Source organism: Grampus griseus (genome assembly GCF_964374135.1).
Source record: "Grampus griseus genome assembly, chromosome: 3".
NCBI classification, from domain to species: Eukaryota; Metazoa; Chordata; class Mammalia; order Artiodactyla; family Delphinidae; genus Grampus; species Grampus griseus.
In genome coordinates this window covers 57,580,478-57,594,670 of record NC_139019.1, presented here as the reverse complement: position 1 = coordinate 57,594,670, position 14,193 = coordinate 57,580,478, and the positions used below count along the sequence as shown (strand labels likewise).

At 38.5% G+C, this 14,193-nt stretch overlaps 1 protein-coding gene across 3 annotated transcripts in view; it reads right to left on the bottom strand.

Annotated features, from left to right (window-relative positions):
• Window positions 1–909: 909 nt before the first annotated feature.
• Window positions 910–14,193, bottom strand: part of ARHGEF28 (Rho guanine nucleotide exchange factor 28) — a gene marked incomplete at its 5' end in the record, with an annotated part of 260,851 nt that continues 247,567 nt past the window's right edge. For all 3 annotated transcript variants that reach the window (XM_082652386.1, XM_082652388.1, XM_082652389.1), the window contains one exon: window positions 910–2,093. In XM_082652386.1, the coding sequence (XP_082508512.1) occupies window positions 1,930–2,093 (164 nt within the window). In that variant the 3' untranslated portion in view covers window positions 910–1,929. The remainder of the gene's footprint in view (window positions 2,094–14,193) is intronic.

Genomic DNA, 14,193 nt, shown 5'->3' with positions numbered 1-14,193 from the left:
GATTACATAGCGAGGACAAAGTGAAAAGGAAGAACTTATCAAGAAAAGTGTTGAGACTTAGATTCAGTTGAGAAGTCATAATATTAAATTTAAAAATTACCAAGAGGAATCTATGAATAGAGATATATCAAATAATGCTGAAGCTTCCCCTGGGTGGCTACACAAAGCCCCAGAGTTTGCAGGGCTTGAAAATCAACCGAGCATATGTATTTTTAAAGAACTCCGTGGGGATTTTGAACATCTTTACCTATTTTCACGTATGGTTATTTCCATAGCCTCTGTCAGGAAAAACGGAAAGATATTTATAGTTATCAGAGCAAGGATTTATACTGAAATATCTATACGCTTTTTATTTGAAGGATAGAGAATTCTGGAATAGACATTATTGGAGAGAGAGGGAAGATAGATCTTTCTCTCTAGATGTCTTTAGGAATAGAAGATGCACCTTATAATTTAGGAGTTCATCTTGGAGATGAAGAGACCGATTAAAATTTTAACAAGCTATCATCCATTCTGTGAAAATTAGTCTCTGAATCTGTTAATAAGATTGTGACCAAAATGGCCAGAAGAGGCAAGAGTCAGAAAAAAGAGTGTCCCCCCAAAAGGTGTTTTTTAAAACTCAGATTAGACTTGCCCAAGTGAAAATATAGGTTCGTTATTCCACTGGTAACTTAAGTGGGAAAAAAGCATAACGGAACCAGGGTGAATTTTTTTCTCTTCCTATCACAGCTCCCTCCTGGTAAGTGTTGCAAGCCTGGGTGAATTTAGTATTCCTCCTTTATTTTCATTTTTAATAAAGGGAGATTGTGTTTGAGTGTGAAATGTGTATTTTACTATGGTTCTAAACAGTTTTAAAATTTCAAAGTAACATAGCAAGGGAATAGATATTTATTGACACTGACCAAAACATACACAAACACTTCTGAAGAACAAGCTGAAAACATTTCCTGGTTTATTTTCTCACACAGAGACCCATAGTACCTTGAAAGCAAGATGCGCCAGATTTCCTTTGCGGAAAAGCACATTCAGGCCACAAGCTTCACCGAGAGAGCAGCTTTTGTCCTTCAGTAACTGCTGGGCAGCGATCCCTCCAGTGAGTGGTGGTCTTTGGTGCTCCCGGGACCAAAAGGAGGCAGGGCCAGCTGAGAGAAGCAAGGGCTAATAAAGTCTTACTTCGGTAGCAAAGTGTTGCTACTAAAGTTTACCTCGAACCGACTTGCTGGGGCCGTGCCTCTGGGCTGTGTTGAAAGATGCCGCTGAACTATGACTGAATTCAAAGTCCACAAGCATTAGGACCACGAAGGTGCATCTGAACAGTCTCTGCCCCAGGTCCCAAGAGTCCAGACTGTGTCCACAGCAGAGTGGCCACCCGGTTAGGACAGGGGTCCAAATAGGGTACCTCGGTTGCTTGGTGACTGTGACAGCTCACCACCAGGGGTGACCCCTTTGATGTCCCAAAGAGTAGCTAAGAAAAGTTCTTTTCCACATCCTCCTGGCCTTTGAGGGCCCTGAGGTCACTCCTCCTAATCAGCTGCTGTGATTGTGAACATTTGCCAATTATATCACTCTTTCCATCCAAAGTGCTTCACCTAGATCTCAAAAGGCATTTCAAAAAACAAATGATCCTGTAGAAAATACAATATGGAATTTTACTCTAGGGTCATAACAACTTTGAACATATTTCTGCTTATCTAAGTTAATTTCTCCTCCAGGAGTCTGGAATTAGGTGTGATAAGTTAATGACGATACAAACAGAGTTGTTTTCAATAATTTAATTATTAGACTCATGCCCCCAAAATAAACTTGCACGAAATATTAAACATTACTCCTAAAGCAATTTGGACACAGTCACACACACATCAGGAAAGGAAAAAAAAATTCTTCCCCAAATGCCTGTATTTTGTTTCATTTGGAAAAATAACAACACAATTAGAGGTAAACAATAGTTTCTTCTGCTCCATCTCCAGTTTCGCCGTCTTGTCTGGTTACTCTCTGTAGATTTAACTTTGCTTCTGCTATGAACGTTTGCAGCTGAGGGCCACGCGGATTTGAGTCCTGGGGGGGCGGGCATGCAGTCTGAGAGAGGTCCAAATCTGCAACAAACAGACAGCACAGGTCACAGGAGAGTCAGCTTGAGACCTACAAGTCAGGTGAAACTAGGAGTCAGAGTCAGAGCCCTCGAAGATTGGGAAATGCTGTGGCCATAGAGCTAGCCACGGAGAGAATGACGAGTCCAGTGAGAAAGGAATGAAATGGATATCTAATGATTTAATCAAAATCACTAAAATGGTTGGTTGGGTGTACAAACATCTCCTGTGGCTAAAAATAACCTTTACAAAATACTCCCAGCAAAACCGTCAAACAAAAACTTGTTACCATTTGTGGGCTGTTCAAACACTGCACCTGCTGAGAAGGGGGTGCCCAGTTATTTTTAAAAATGGGTTCAACGTCTTAGAAATACAGTTACCTACTCCGGCTGTGTGCAATAAGCCATATTTGCATCTGCACCGCATCTTCCCTCAGAGTAACTCAAAGTCAAGAACTGATCTGGAAGACTCAAATAAGGTACCTGGGAATTTCCCGATATGGGGAGAGGGGAGGGGAGAAAGGAGATGAAGGATGGAGACCCTCCAGCCTCACCATTATGCAAATCTGTTAACACCACACAGATCACTTAGCAAAAGGAACCAGGTTCCTGGGGAAAATCATTCTGGTAACAACTGACTGGGTTTGTTATTTTTCTGGTTACCTAGCAACAGCAGGGCACAGCCCATTTTCCCTTTTCTGATAAAACCCTTTAGTACATGGTTTAAAGGAAAGGCAAAGGGGGATTTTGATTTGAAAAGAAAGCAAGGCTGTTGCTGCAAACCATATTCTCTGCATTGCTCCACTGACCTTCCTCCCGGAAGCTTAGCTATGTGGGAAAATGACAAATAACCAGCTTCAGCTGGAGCAAAAAGCAGTCTACATGGAAACCCAGGTGGAGAAGATGCAGAGCCCTGAGGCCCACCTGTTCTTTTTTCAGGCATTAACAAGAGGTCATTCTAATCCTTGCCACATTTTATTCAAAGGCTCTATTATTTAGATGGATACACATAACCGCCAGCACTCTGATGACAAAAATGCTTGCAATTTTTACGCTCCTGACAAGGATCTTTGGTTATTAGCGAAGACAGGAAGCAAGGCCTGGCTGGAATGAAGAGCAAAATGTCCTCACAGGGCTCCACCTTCAGGGATGCGGCTTCCTTTGCTACACCCCCTTTCGTCACTTCTTCCAATAGGAGGCAGAGCCAGCGGGAGAGGGGCAGCCAGGGCCACAGGAAGTAGGCACAGGTCACCTGGAGGAGCTGACCTGTACCTCCAAAGCCAGCCCAGGAGGACCCTGGGAGGAGGGGAGGGGAGAGGCGGGGAGGAGAAGGGAGGGGAGAAAATAGAAGGGAGGGGAGGAGAGGGAAGGGGGAAGGGGAAGGGAAAGGAGGGGAGGGGAAGGGAGGGGTTGGGGAAAGGAGGTGAGGCTGCACTCCACAGCTCTGCTCAAAGGTTTAGGCCATCCCTAACTCTAGGTATCAATGGGGCACAAAGAAAAAAATCCATTTACATTGGGGTGACTTGATTCTGTTGATCCTAATCCCATACCTCAAACATTGGGCTCTCACTCACTGCTGAAAACATGACTACTGAAAATGCCTCCAAATCCACCATGTGTACGGTGGGCACAGCACCTGTTCCAGGCCTTTTACAGTCATCATCTCCTCAAGCCTCAAAATGTTGTAACGCACAATTTACAGATTGGGAAACTGAGGCTCAGGCTAAATTCTTGCCCATCGTGCAGCTAGGAAGTAATCCAGATTTGAACTCAGAGGATCATTCCCACTTGCTCATCTGCTCAAGATTCTCATGGTCCCCATTTCTTGTTGTGCTGGAAATGACTTGACCATCTTTGCAGAATTAAGACACCCTGGATGTGTAATGCTTAACCTCCCTAAGTACCAAATTTTGAACACTTACCAACAAAAGAAAGAAAAAAGACATTCTGAGCTCCTCCAAACCGACACAGTAATTACTATAAAATTAGGAACCTCCCTCATTCAATCAGGTAAACACAAAAAAAAACCCAGGCAATGATTTCACTATCAGGGCAATACAGATCAACCTAGAATGTTCTCTGTCCTTCGCCTGTCTGTGGTCATCACACATTTTCACACTTTTAACTCCTTTTCCTAGCCATTGAAATAAAACCATTTCACCTCTAAAACTAAACATTCCCAGTTAAACTACTGATGTTTAATATTATGCAACCTAAAAAACAAAAACATGCCTCAGAACTTCCATCTAGCAGAGGCTGACCGACTGGAGAACAGTTCACCTCAGCCACCAACCACAGCGCTGCCTACTAGCCCACAGAAGGTCCAGCCAGGGCGCAAGAAGCGCTACAGGGAGAATGAACAATCATGCATTGAAAGAGGCAGTTGTTGGGACGCGATTGCTGACAAATGTGGCAAAGCCGGGCAGAACGGAAGTCCTTAATCCATGTCAGCTTCCTTCCTCTGGGGTAGGAAACATGTAGCAAAGAATCCAAAATACTGGTGATTCTAGGCATCTGGGAAGTCCCCTTCATGCTTTCAAGAAAAGACTTGTTCAAAAAGAGCCCAAGAACCAAATACATTTCAGAAAGAATTCTTTTATCTTAAATTGTAGGCTCCAGTTCAGGAAGATAGAGAACCAAGAGTAAACATGGGGGGAGGTTTTTCATTTGTGTGTGAGTATAAGGCAGGCAGAGAGAGAGATTTAATCAGAATTTTTTCAAATAATAAAAATACAGGAGAAAAACATCTCCTGGACCCTAAAGTGAATCAATGGCCCACGTTGTAATCCCATATGTATTGATGTTGCGCTTGTGTGTCACCTGGAGGGGAACTCAATTTCCTTCTCCACGTTCCTTCTTGGTTTCTACCTGAACTACTTAGGCAAGGTCAGACAGTCTGTCTTTGAAATTAGAAACCGTTCTGTGATTTCTGATTTTATTACTCCATTTCAACCCTGAAAGGACTCCAGCACAGCAATTGTATATTTCTCAAGGTCAGCCACCTTCTTCCACACGCTCTACCCTAGAGAGTATGATCGTCATATAGAACCCTAAACTGAAAAAACATTTGTTAAAATAAACCCTTGTTGATTCAGAAAGCAGAATTCTTGGGGAGTAGAATTAATCATCCAATTTTATTTGTGATCAAAATGCCTGTAAATTACTGGAAATAAAAATAGAATACCTCTTTTTTTGTGGAGAAAAGAACCCTCTTGTAAATTGTAAACCCTCTTGTAAACCCTCTGTAAATTGATACAGCCACTATGGAGAACAGTATGGAGATTCCTTAAAAACCTAAAAATAGAATTACCGTATGACCCAGCAATCCCACTACTGGGTATATATCCAGAGAAAACCATAATTCAAAAAGACACATGCACCCCAATGTTCATTGCAGCATTATTTACAATAGCAATGTCATGAAAGCAACTAAATGCCCATCGACAGACGAATGGATAAAGAAGATATGGTACATACATACAATGGAATATTACTCAGCCATAAAAAGGAACGAAATTGGGTCGTTTGTTGAGACGTGGATGGATCTAGAGACTGTCACACAGAGTGAAGTCAGAAAGAGAAAAACAAATATCGTATATTAACGCATATATGTGGATCCTAGAAAAATGGTACAAATGAACCGGTTTGCAGCGCAGAAATTGAGACACAGATGTAGAGAACAAACATATGGACACCAAGGGGGGAAAGTGGTGGGGGGGGTGGGGGGGGTGTGATGAATTGGGCGATTGGGATTGACATGTATACACTAATACGTATAAAATGGATAACTAATAAGAACCTGCTGTATAAAAAAATAAATAAAATAAAATTCAGAAATTCAAAAAAAAACAGAATACCTCATTTTTTAATAAGCAAAGAAATATTAACACAATCATAATTTGGTCAGATAAAAAACCAAATGCTCTTATGATGAAACAAAACTTCAAACTACAAAGAACCTTTTAATCTACTATCTCAACACAACTGTCCCTCTTAGTTGACATAAAAGAAATAATTTGATCCTTCCCATACCTCTGGAAACTCAACAGAGTGAGCATTATTAACCTTAAAATAAGGACAAATAGGCTAAAACACATCAAAGCCTAGCTAAACCAAGTGGAGAAGCAGAATCTTGATGCACGTTTTTTTTTTTTCCTATTTAGCTGAACTTTTCTTCACAGCCTAAAACTTCTTCCTTCACAAGAAATTTCCTCAGTCTCACTGTAGGGTCTAAGTCAGTCTTCTCAGGAAGTTTCTAAAAATGATAAGTATACACATTTTGGCTGGTCCTATCCCCTTTGTCTTATGGGCAGGGGGCAGAAAACACCCAGGCCATGGGCTGTATGATGCGCTGATACCCAGAGACAGTTCCCCAAATCCCCCTATGTTTAGCCCTTCATTGTAGCCTTGAAGGGCTAAAAATGCATTTGTTGACATTTGCATTTATCATTTTCACACTTTGCTCACCTGCTATTGGAATTTCAAACTATGAAGGAAGAGAATGTGGGATCTGGATGACATACAACCATAGGGATTGGCACCTGCAAAGCTGACACGAGCGGGAAGAAAAATTGGCCTTCCCTGCGTCAGCTCACCATCATTATTATTCTTTTGAGCCAACTGGATAATTGGTTATTTGCAAGACCAGACTGTAAAGTCAAGGTGTAAAATGCAACCACGTGTCACACTGAAAATGAATGAAGTGTCTCCCAAGCTGAGAAGTGAATGAAATCTTTTAAACCACAAGGTCAATGTAACCTTGGGCGAGTCACTTCCGCTCTCTGGGCTTCAGTTCATGAAGGATTGAACTGAAATCATCATTCAGGCCTCTTAAACTTCTTATACTGTAGGAGAATGTTTACACCTGTGTTTTGGCTCAGTAATGCGCCAAATACTATTCTAGAAGTGCAACAGTGAATGCATTTTTCAACTGCTTTCTGCTCAAGGAATACAAATTTATTACCTTAAGTTGCATTCAAAATAATGTTTTAAGGGTAATTTCCGGGTATATGCCCCACCCTTCTACTTTCAGTCTTCCCTACAACACGTATTTGAGTTGAGCCCACACAGCCCTCAGAGCACAGGATTTGGAAAGCTACCTAATGAGTGGAAGATAAGGTCCACGGTCAAAATCTACACTTGATCTTCCCTTCTATGAACAGCAAACCTAACAGTAGTTTGTCATAAAGAAAGTGGTTGTCTATTGTTTTAAAATATTTAATTCATGTAGTCTTTGCCTTTTTCTGAATAGAAAAGCATTTTAAATCCTAATAATTTTTAAAGAAAAGCTTTGTTTCAATTTCAAAGCACCAGGATAACTTCCATCATAAACATTAATGTCCAGGTCTGAATTTAACTCCACATTACCCAATGGCCAGACAGCCAGCAGCCCAGTGCTACAAAAGCACATTGAGTCAACGTTCGGATCATTGATGATGTGTGTCAGCCCTCTCCGTGTCTTATCCCAATCCATTCTCCCCAAAAAGACTCACAAAACAGAGCTTCATGTCTCTGGGTCCTGGCTCTGTTCTTGGTTATTTTAATGAAGTGTTCCGACTCATACTCTTTACTACTGTATCCCTCGTGCAAGTTCCTATAATCAAAATTCACACTTTCCTAGAATAACACCACCTCAAACAAATTGTCATTCATATTCCAAGTCTGCAAAATAAGTTGTATTCACCCATTTAATGATCGATTCATGCTTATACTGTGAAACATTTACAAAATTGTTTCCTGATGGCATTACTGGCAATCACTACTTTTTTCTCAGGAGCATTAATGCACAGCATTTTCTTTCTAATGGAAAACACTTAATGCACAAAACTCAACGTGTCCTCAGAGCTAAGGAAAATTTTTCTCCCTCACTGCTTTTGCTCAACTGCATTCCCCATAGTGAGCCACAAACAGCATGTGAACATCTGGCATAAAAACCAATCTGGATATCTGAAGCCAATGACCTCAATGAGTGTTAGGATTCCCTTCATTACTCCTCACGTACCAATCCTGCACCTGAAATAAAATAACCGAAGTGTACTCTGGGGTTGTATACGTGTAAATGTGTAATGTAAGAAAGCAAACTCATAATTTTTTAAAGTTGTGACTGTTAGAGTTGGACTTTATTTTCTTACCAGTAATTAACATATTTGGAATAATCTATGTTGGTTATGTAGGTAACACTGATAAGAAACACAGCAATTGAAGCAATCAATACAATGAAGTTACAATTATGTTAACACAAGATGCATTATGATACGTCAATTGTCTCTGTGTGAACTTTGATTTGCTCTCACACTCTCTCACCCAGAAGGGTGCCCGTGTTACTGAGTCATGACCTTAACATCAGCAAGTCCCACGGGAGAACGGGGCAAGTGCTTCCACCTTCCCCTCTTCTCTGAGATGCATTTCAAAGTGTGTTTCTCCAATCAGGATACTAATAGGTATTAATGATAAAAGAATACAGTGGTCAAGTAAGTTGATGAAACTCCGGGTTAATCAAGTTTCTTTATTGACAAATTCCCCAGAACTTTAATAGGCTCACCTGTATTATTAATCTCTGAAAGGGAAAAACTGTATGTGGCAGGTCCCAAACTCGGGGAGCTTTTTCTCACAGTGTACTTTTCAGTGTTGTGTTCCATGTAATATACTTTGGGGAATAGTGCACTAGAGAATAATAAATCTATTATAGACTAAGAAAGAAAGAGACAATAAATGACCAAGATGCCAGAATAAATCAGGGGTGGGAAGCTGGAAATAGGTGAGGTTTTCCAAATTCAGAGACTCTTGACCCTGTATATAACATCTATAGCAGACTCGGGCAATCATCATCAATGGCTGCTAAAAGCATTAGGAGAAGAGCTGATGGGGAACTTTAATAATGGATGGACAACATCAGAACCCACGGGTCAATCTTAATATCGCAAAGAGAGAAACAGACACCTCAAGCCTCCTGATGGGATGCAAGAGGAAATATACAACATCTACAACATAGGAAACAGACAACTCCATCTATGAAGATGTTTTCATGTCAAAAAATAAAGCCTGCATCCAGTCAAATATCAAATATCTATTCCCAACTACCAGTTTACAGGAAATATAGAGACAGAAAACTACGTTAAGTGACACCACAGGGATGCAATCAGCAAAATCCAGAATGTAGAAAATTTTTCATAAAATATATTTCTTTCAGAAAAAAAAATGTCTTTTCACCAAATAAGCAACCCAGTCTTTTCAACAAGTTGTAAGATTTTTTTTAAAGGCAAGGGAACTTTAGATTAAAAGACTCGTGAGATATACAAACCAAATGCAATACATGAAACTATTTGGATCCCAATGCAAACAAACCAAGGGAAAAAAAATTGAGACAATCAGAGAAATTCAAGTACTGAGAGTATGATTTTAAGTAAAAACTGTTAAATTTTTTAAGGTGTAATAACGATACCGTGGGGACTTCCCGGGCAGTCCAGTGGTTAAGACCTTGCCTTCCAATGCAGTAGGTGCGGGTTTGATCCCTGGTTGGGGAGCGAAGATTCCACATGCCTCATGGCCAAAAAAACCAAAACATAGGGCTTCCCTGGTGGCACAGTGGTTGGGAGTCCGCCTGCCGATGCAGGGGACATGGGTTCGTGCCCCGGTCCGGGAAGATCCCACATGCCGTGGAGCGGCTGGGCCCGTGAGTCATGGTCGCTGAGCCTGCGCGTCCGGAGCTTCTGCTCCGCAGCGGGAGGGGCCGCGACAGTGAGAGGCCCGCGTACCGCAAAAAAAAAAAAAAAAACCCCAAAAAACCCAAAACATAAAACAGTAGCAATGTTGTACCAAATTCAATAAAGACTTTAAAAATGGTCCATATTAAAAAAAAAAAATGATACTGAGTCCATTTGTCCAGAGCAGTGAATTGATAATGTTCTTTTAGAATTTGGATTCCTATTCTTTAGTCTTGAGTTTACTTAAAACTAAAAAGTAACATTTTTTAAGAAATAGGAACTAAAAGATGTACATCTAGTCCAACAATATCTGAGTAAATTTCAGTTCCTAACAACAGTAGGTGTCAACATATAATGTCAAATGAATGAATGAATTAGTGAATACCTTATTCAAAAATTCTACCTACTGTAATTAGAGTTGTGGGAATCACCAATTTGGAATTCTTATGTTTAGAAAGTACCTTACAATTTCATTTATTCTAATTCTTGTCTTCTCAGTAGGAATGAAGCTAAAAATGTAGCCAAGATAGAACTGTGTAATAGGGCTTCTCTCTTTAAGCCACTAACATTATTTGACCTTGAGTCAAGCATTCAATTCAAACCTCACACCAATCCACAATAGTAAGTACACTATGGAATATGAAAAGGAGAGCTTAAAACAAACCTAACTTGAAAATGGAACACAACTCAGGAACACAAGAAGCTGAAGAAAACATCCAAAAACCATAATTAACATCTTCAAAAAAATTTTTAAGATATTTCGGCCACCAAACAAGATTCCATAAAATAGGAACTATAAGAGAACAAGGAAAAATCTCTTAGAAATTAAAAATATGCTGCTGAATTTTTTAAAAAATCAGGAAAAGTAGGAGGTCAAGGATGAGAACATCTCCCAGGAAGTAGAACAAAAACATGAAGAAATGGAAATAAATAGAAAAAACAAAACAGAAAAATCAGAGGCTCCAAGAGGTCCAATTTATAATTGGAAACAGTTCCAGTAAGATAAAACTGAAGAGAAGCAATTTTTTAAAGAAGAAAATGTCACAGATTCGAAGGAAATATATTTCTTGATTGAAAGAGTCTAATGAATAACCAGTAAAAATGATTTTAACAAAAGACTAGACTAAAGCATATTATAAAATTCATCCAAGAATGAATAAAGCGATAATTCTAGAGGCTTCCTAAAGCACAAACAGGTTGCAAACAAAGAATTAGGAATCAGAATGGAATCAGACTTCTTAACAGCAACGCTGAGAAGTGGAAGAATCAAATCCTTCAGAATTCTGAAGGAAAATAATTTGGGTATAGAATTCTAAGCCCAGATATATTATAAAATCCAAGTATAAAAGTAGCAAAAATAAATAAAGGAAATGAAAAAGACATTTCAACTGATTTGGAAAAAAAAATCCTTTCATTATTAGATCTTTTCTTAGGAAGATTTAGAGATATGCTCCAACAAATAAAGGAATATGCCATAAAAGAGAAGGATTGGGACTGAGGACAATAGGATCCAACACAGGAGAGATATGAAGAGATGTCCCAGGTGACAGCTACACTGCTGGCCGGGACAGCAACAAGGGCATATTAGAGTAAGAGGACAGAGGATTCTGGAAGGGAAATTTCCAGGAAGGAAGATGAAGCTGATAGATTTTGGAATGTGTTGAGTGTGTGTAAAATAACATTGATCAGTTATTGAGAGAAGTATAGGAACTCTGGAGGAAAATATAGGGGGTAGAAAAAAAGTGAGCAAATGAAAAAATAAGGCAGATGGTTAAAGTCTCAGTAGGCTAGAACAATGACATTATTTTTAGTAGCTTCTGTTCATACAGTTGATTTTTCTCCATCTTAAAAGGGCTCAGCTCTCACAAATGTCCTTTTCTAATCTTAAATGTCTACATATAAGTATAAATATGATTTTTCGGAAAACTACTTCTCAAAGTACGAAATATATTGAGCCCATTCTAAAAGAATGAACATGTCTGTATAATTAAGATTAGAGACTTCTGCAGTTCTAATATCTGCTGTTAGAAAAAAACCTTTATAAACAGGCACTTCAGAGAGGAAGAAACCTAAAAAGCTAATAAATATTAAAAAAGAACTAAATCTCACTGGTAATTAGGGAAGTACAAATTGAAAGAAAGGGGTTACCCATTCCATACCCATGATATCGGCAAATACTGAGAAGCCTAACAATGCTAAGTGTTGGGGAGAATCTGGAGAAACTCGACCTCTCGTACATTGCTGCTGAGACTTATACTATACAATTTTAGAGAGAAATCAGTAATACCCAGCGAAACCAAAGACATCCCTACTACTTCTAGGTGTTCATAATCTACATAAACTCTCACTCATGTGCACAAGGAGATGTGCATAAAAGAATGTATACTGAGAAGCGTTTGTAATACAAAAATATTGGAAACATCCTAATTGCTCATTAGTAAGGTAATGAATATGCTGGTGTTTATTCACGTAATGGAAGAGCATACAGCAGTCTAAAATTAACTATTTGTGCTACATGTACAAATATGCACGTTGAGTGAAAAAATAAGTTGCAAATAGACATATACACACACATGCACATGGAGCGGGGGGAGAAAGGGAAGAAGGGCAGGCTCTTTTATACTATCACTACGTACATATGTATCCATAAACAATATATCATTTTTTGTTTTCCACTACATTTATATGTATCCATAAACGATAAACAATATGTCATATTTTTGTTTTGTTAAAACAAAACAAAAAAAATGTTTATTGATACATATATATGTTTATGGCATAAAAACACACTGTGGAAATGATATACACCAATTATAGGAAATTGGATAACTCTGAATAGGAAAAAAGAAAAAGATAAGGGGAAGGGATTTCATATCTAACATTTCTTTCAAATAAAAAAAGGGCAAAGAGATATCTGAAGCAAATATGGTATAAAGTTAACATTTGTTAAATGCATGCCTGATACAGATTTTCTGTACTTTTCTGTAAGTTTGAAATTTTCATAATTAAAACTTTTATGTTAAAAAATGCATGAAAATACACAGCAACTAATTGCAATATGTGGTCTTTATTTGCATACTGAGTCCAAAAAACAAGCTGGAAAAAGGACACACGTACTACATTTATAAAACAATTGGAAACCTGAACCCTGACTATATGTTGATATTATGGAAGTTTTGATAATTTTTCCTAGGTGTGATAATAGTTTAAAAAAGAGAGCCTTATCTTTCAGATATGTATGTATCAGTACATACATACTGATGTATCAGTATATGCTTACAGATGATTTTTAGAATTTGCTTCAAAATAGCACAGGGTGTGTGTTGTTGCTGGGCATGGGGGATTGGTGGGTAGGAATCTACATAAATCACCACTGGTCATAATTTCCTAATTTTTTGAAGTTGGGTGATGGTACATGAGCAGTTATTATACTCCTCTGCTTAATTTTGTACATGTTTCAAACTGTGCATACACTCAGGTAATCAGGGAATATGTCAAGCTCAAATTTTAAATCAAAACAAATTAAGATGTTCCAACCTCAGAGTCCCTGTTAAGAAGCAGGGACAGCTTTTTAAGATTGTGCTGAATTAAACAATATGTAGGTCTCCAGCTACAGGGACAGGGCAGTATTTTCATGGCATTGAATTCCTCTTAAGGTTGTAGAGACCAGGGACTCCTAAGTACCATGGCAATAAAACTGGAAACTGCCTTCTGCATGACTCTACCCACACTGAAAGAGTTATGCCTCTCATTTTGCTGAAAGAAGAACTGAATTCATTTCTCTGCCAGGTGAATAATGCAGAAAATCAACCTAGGAATTTTAATGCTGCATTTACTTCTTACTGGTTCAGCAGAGGGAAAAGCAGATGTTAAAATTCTTAAGCATACCAGATCCAGTGTTTTTCTTTAAACCAGAAGAAGGCAAGCAATTAGATCAAACACACCCAAGCTAATTAGTTCTACCTCCTTCTTAATAATTATGTTATTACCAGACTTTTAAAAAAAGGCACCCAATCCTTTAAAGGTATATAAATGAGTGTTTTTTTCTCTTGATCAACTACAAAATTATGAGATGTCAAAGAACTTACATGCCTTTTTCTGTTCTGAGAAGTTGGTATTTACAGTTTTCAGAGCAACATAAAATTTTTTCTTTTTAAAAACGAGAATCACTTTGTAATTCTTATCTGTTTGAAATAACATTTGCTGAGAAGCCAAACCCTGAAATATCTTTTCCAACTGCAGCTTTGAATTTATGTCACTCAAAAATGATTAAAATTTTAGAAGTACAACATAATATATAGAAAATGTTTTGTTCAATGTAAATTTTCACACTCAACATTCTTTTCATATTTATGTTTGCAATCAGAGCAAAGATTACTATATTACATTTCTGGAAATTAAACT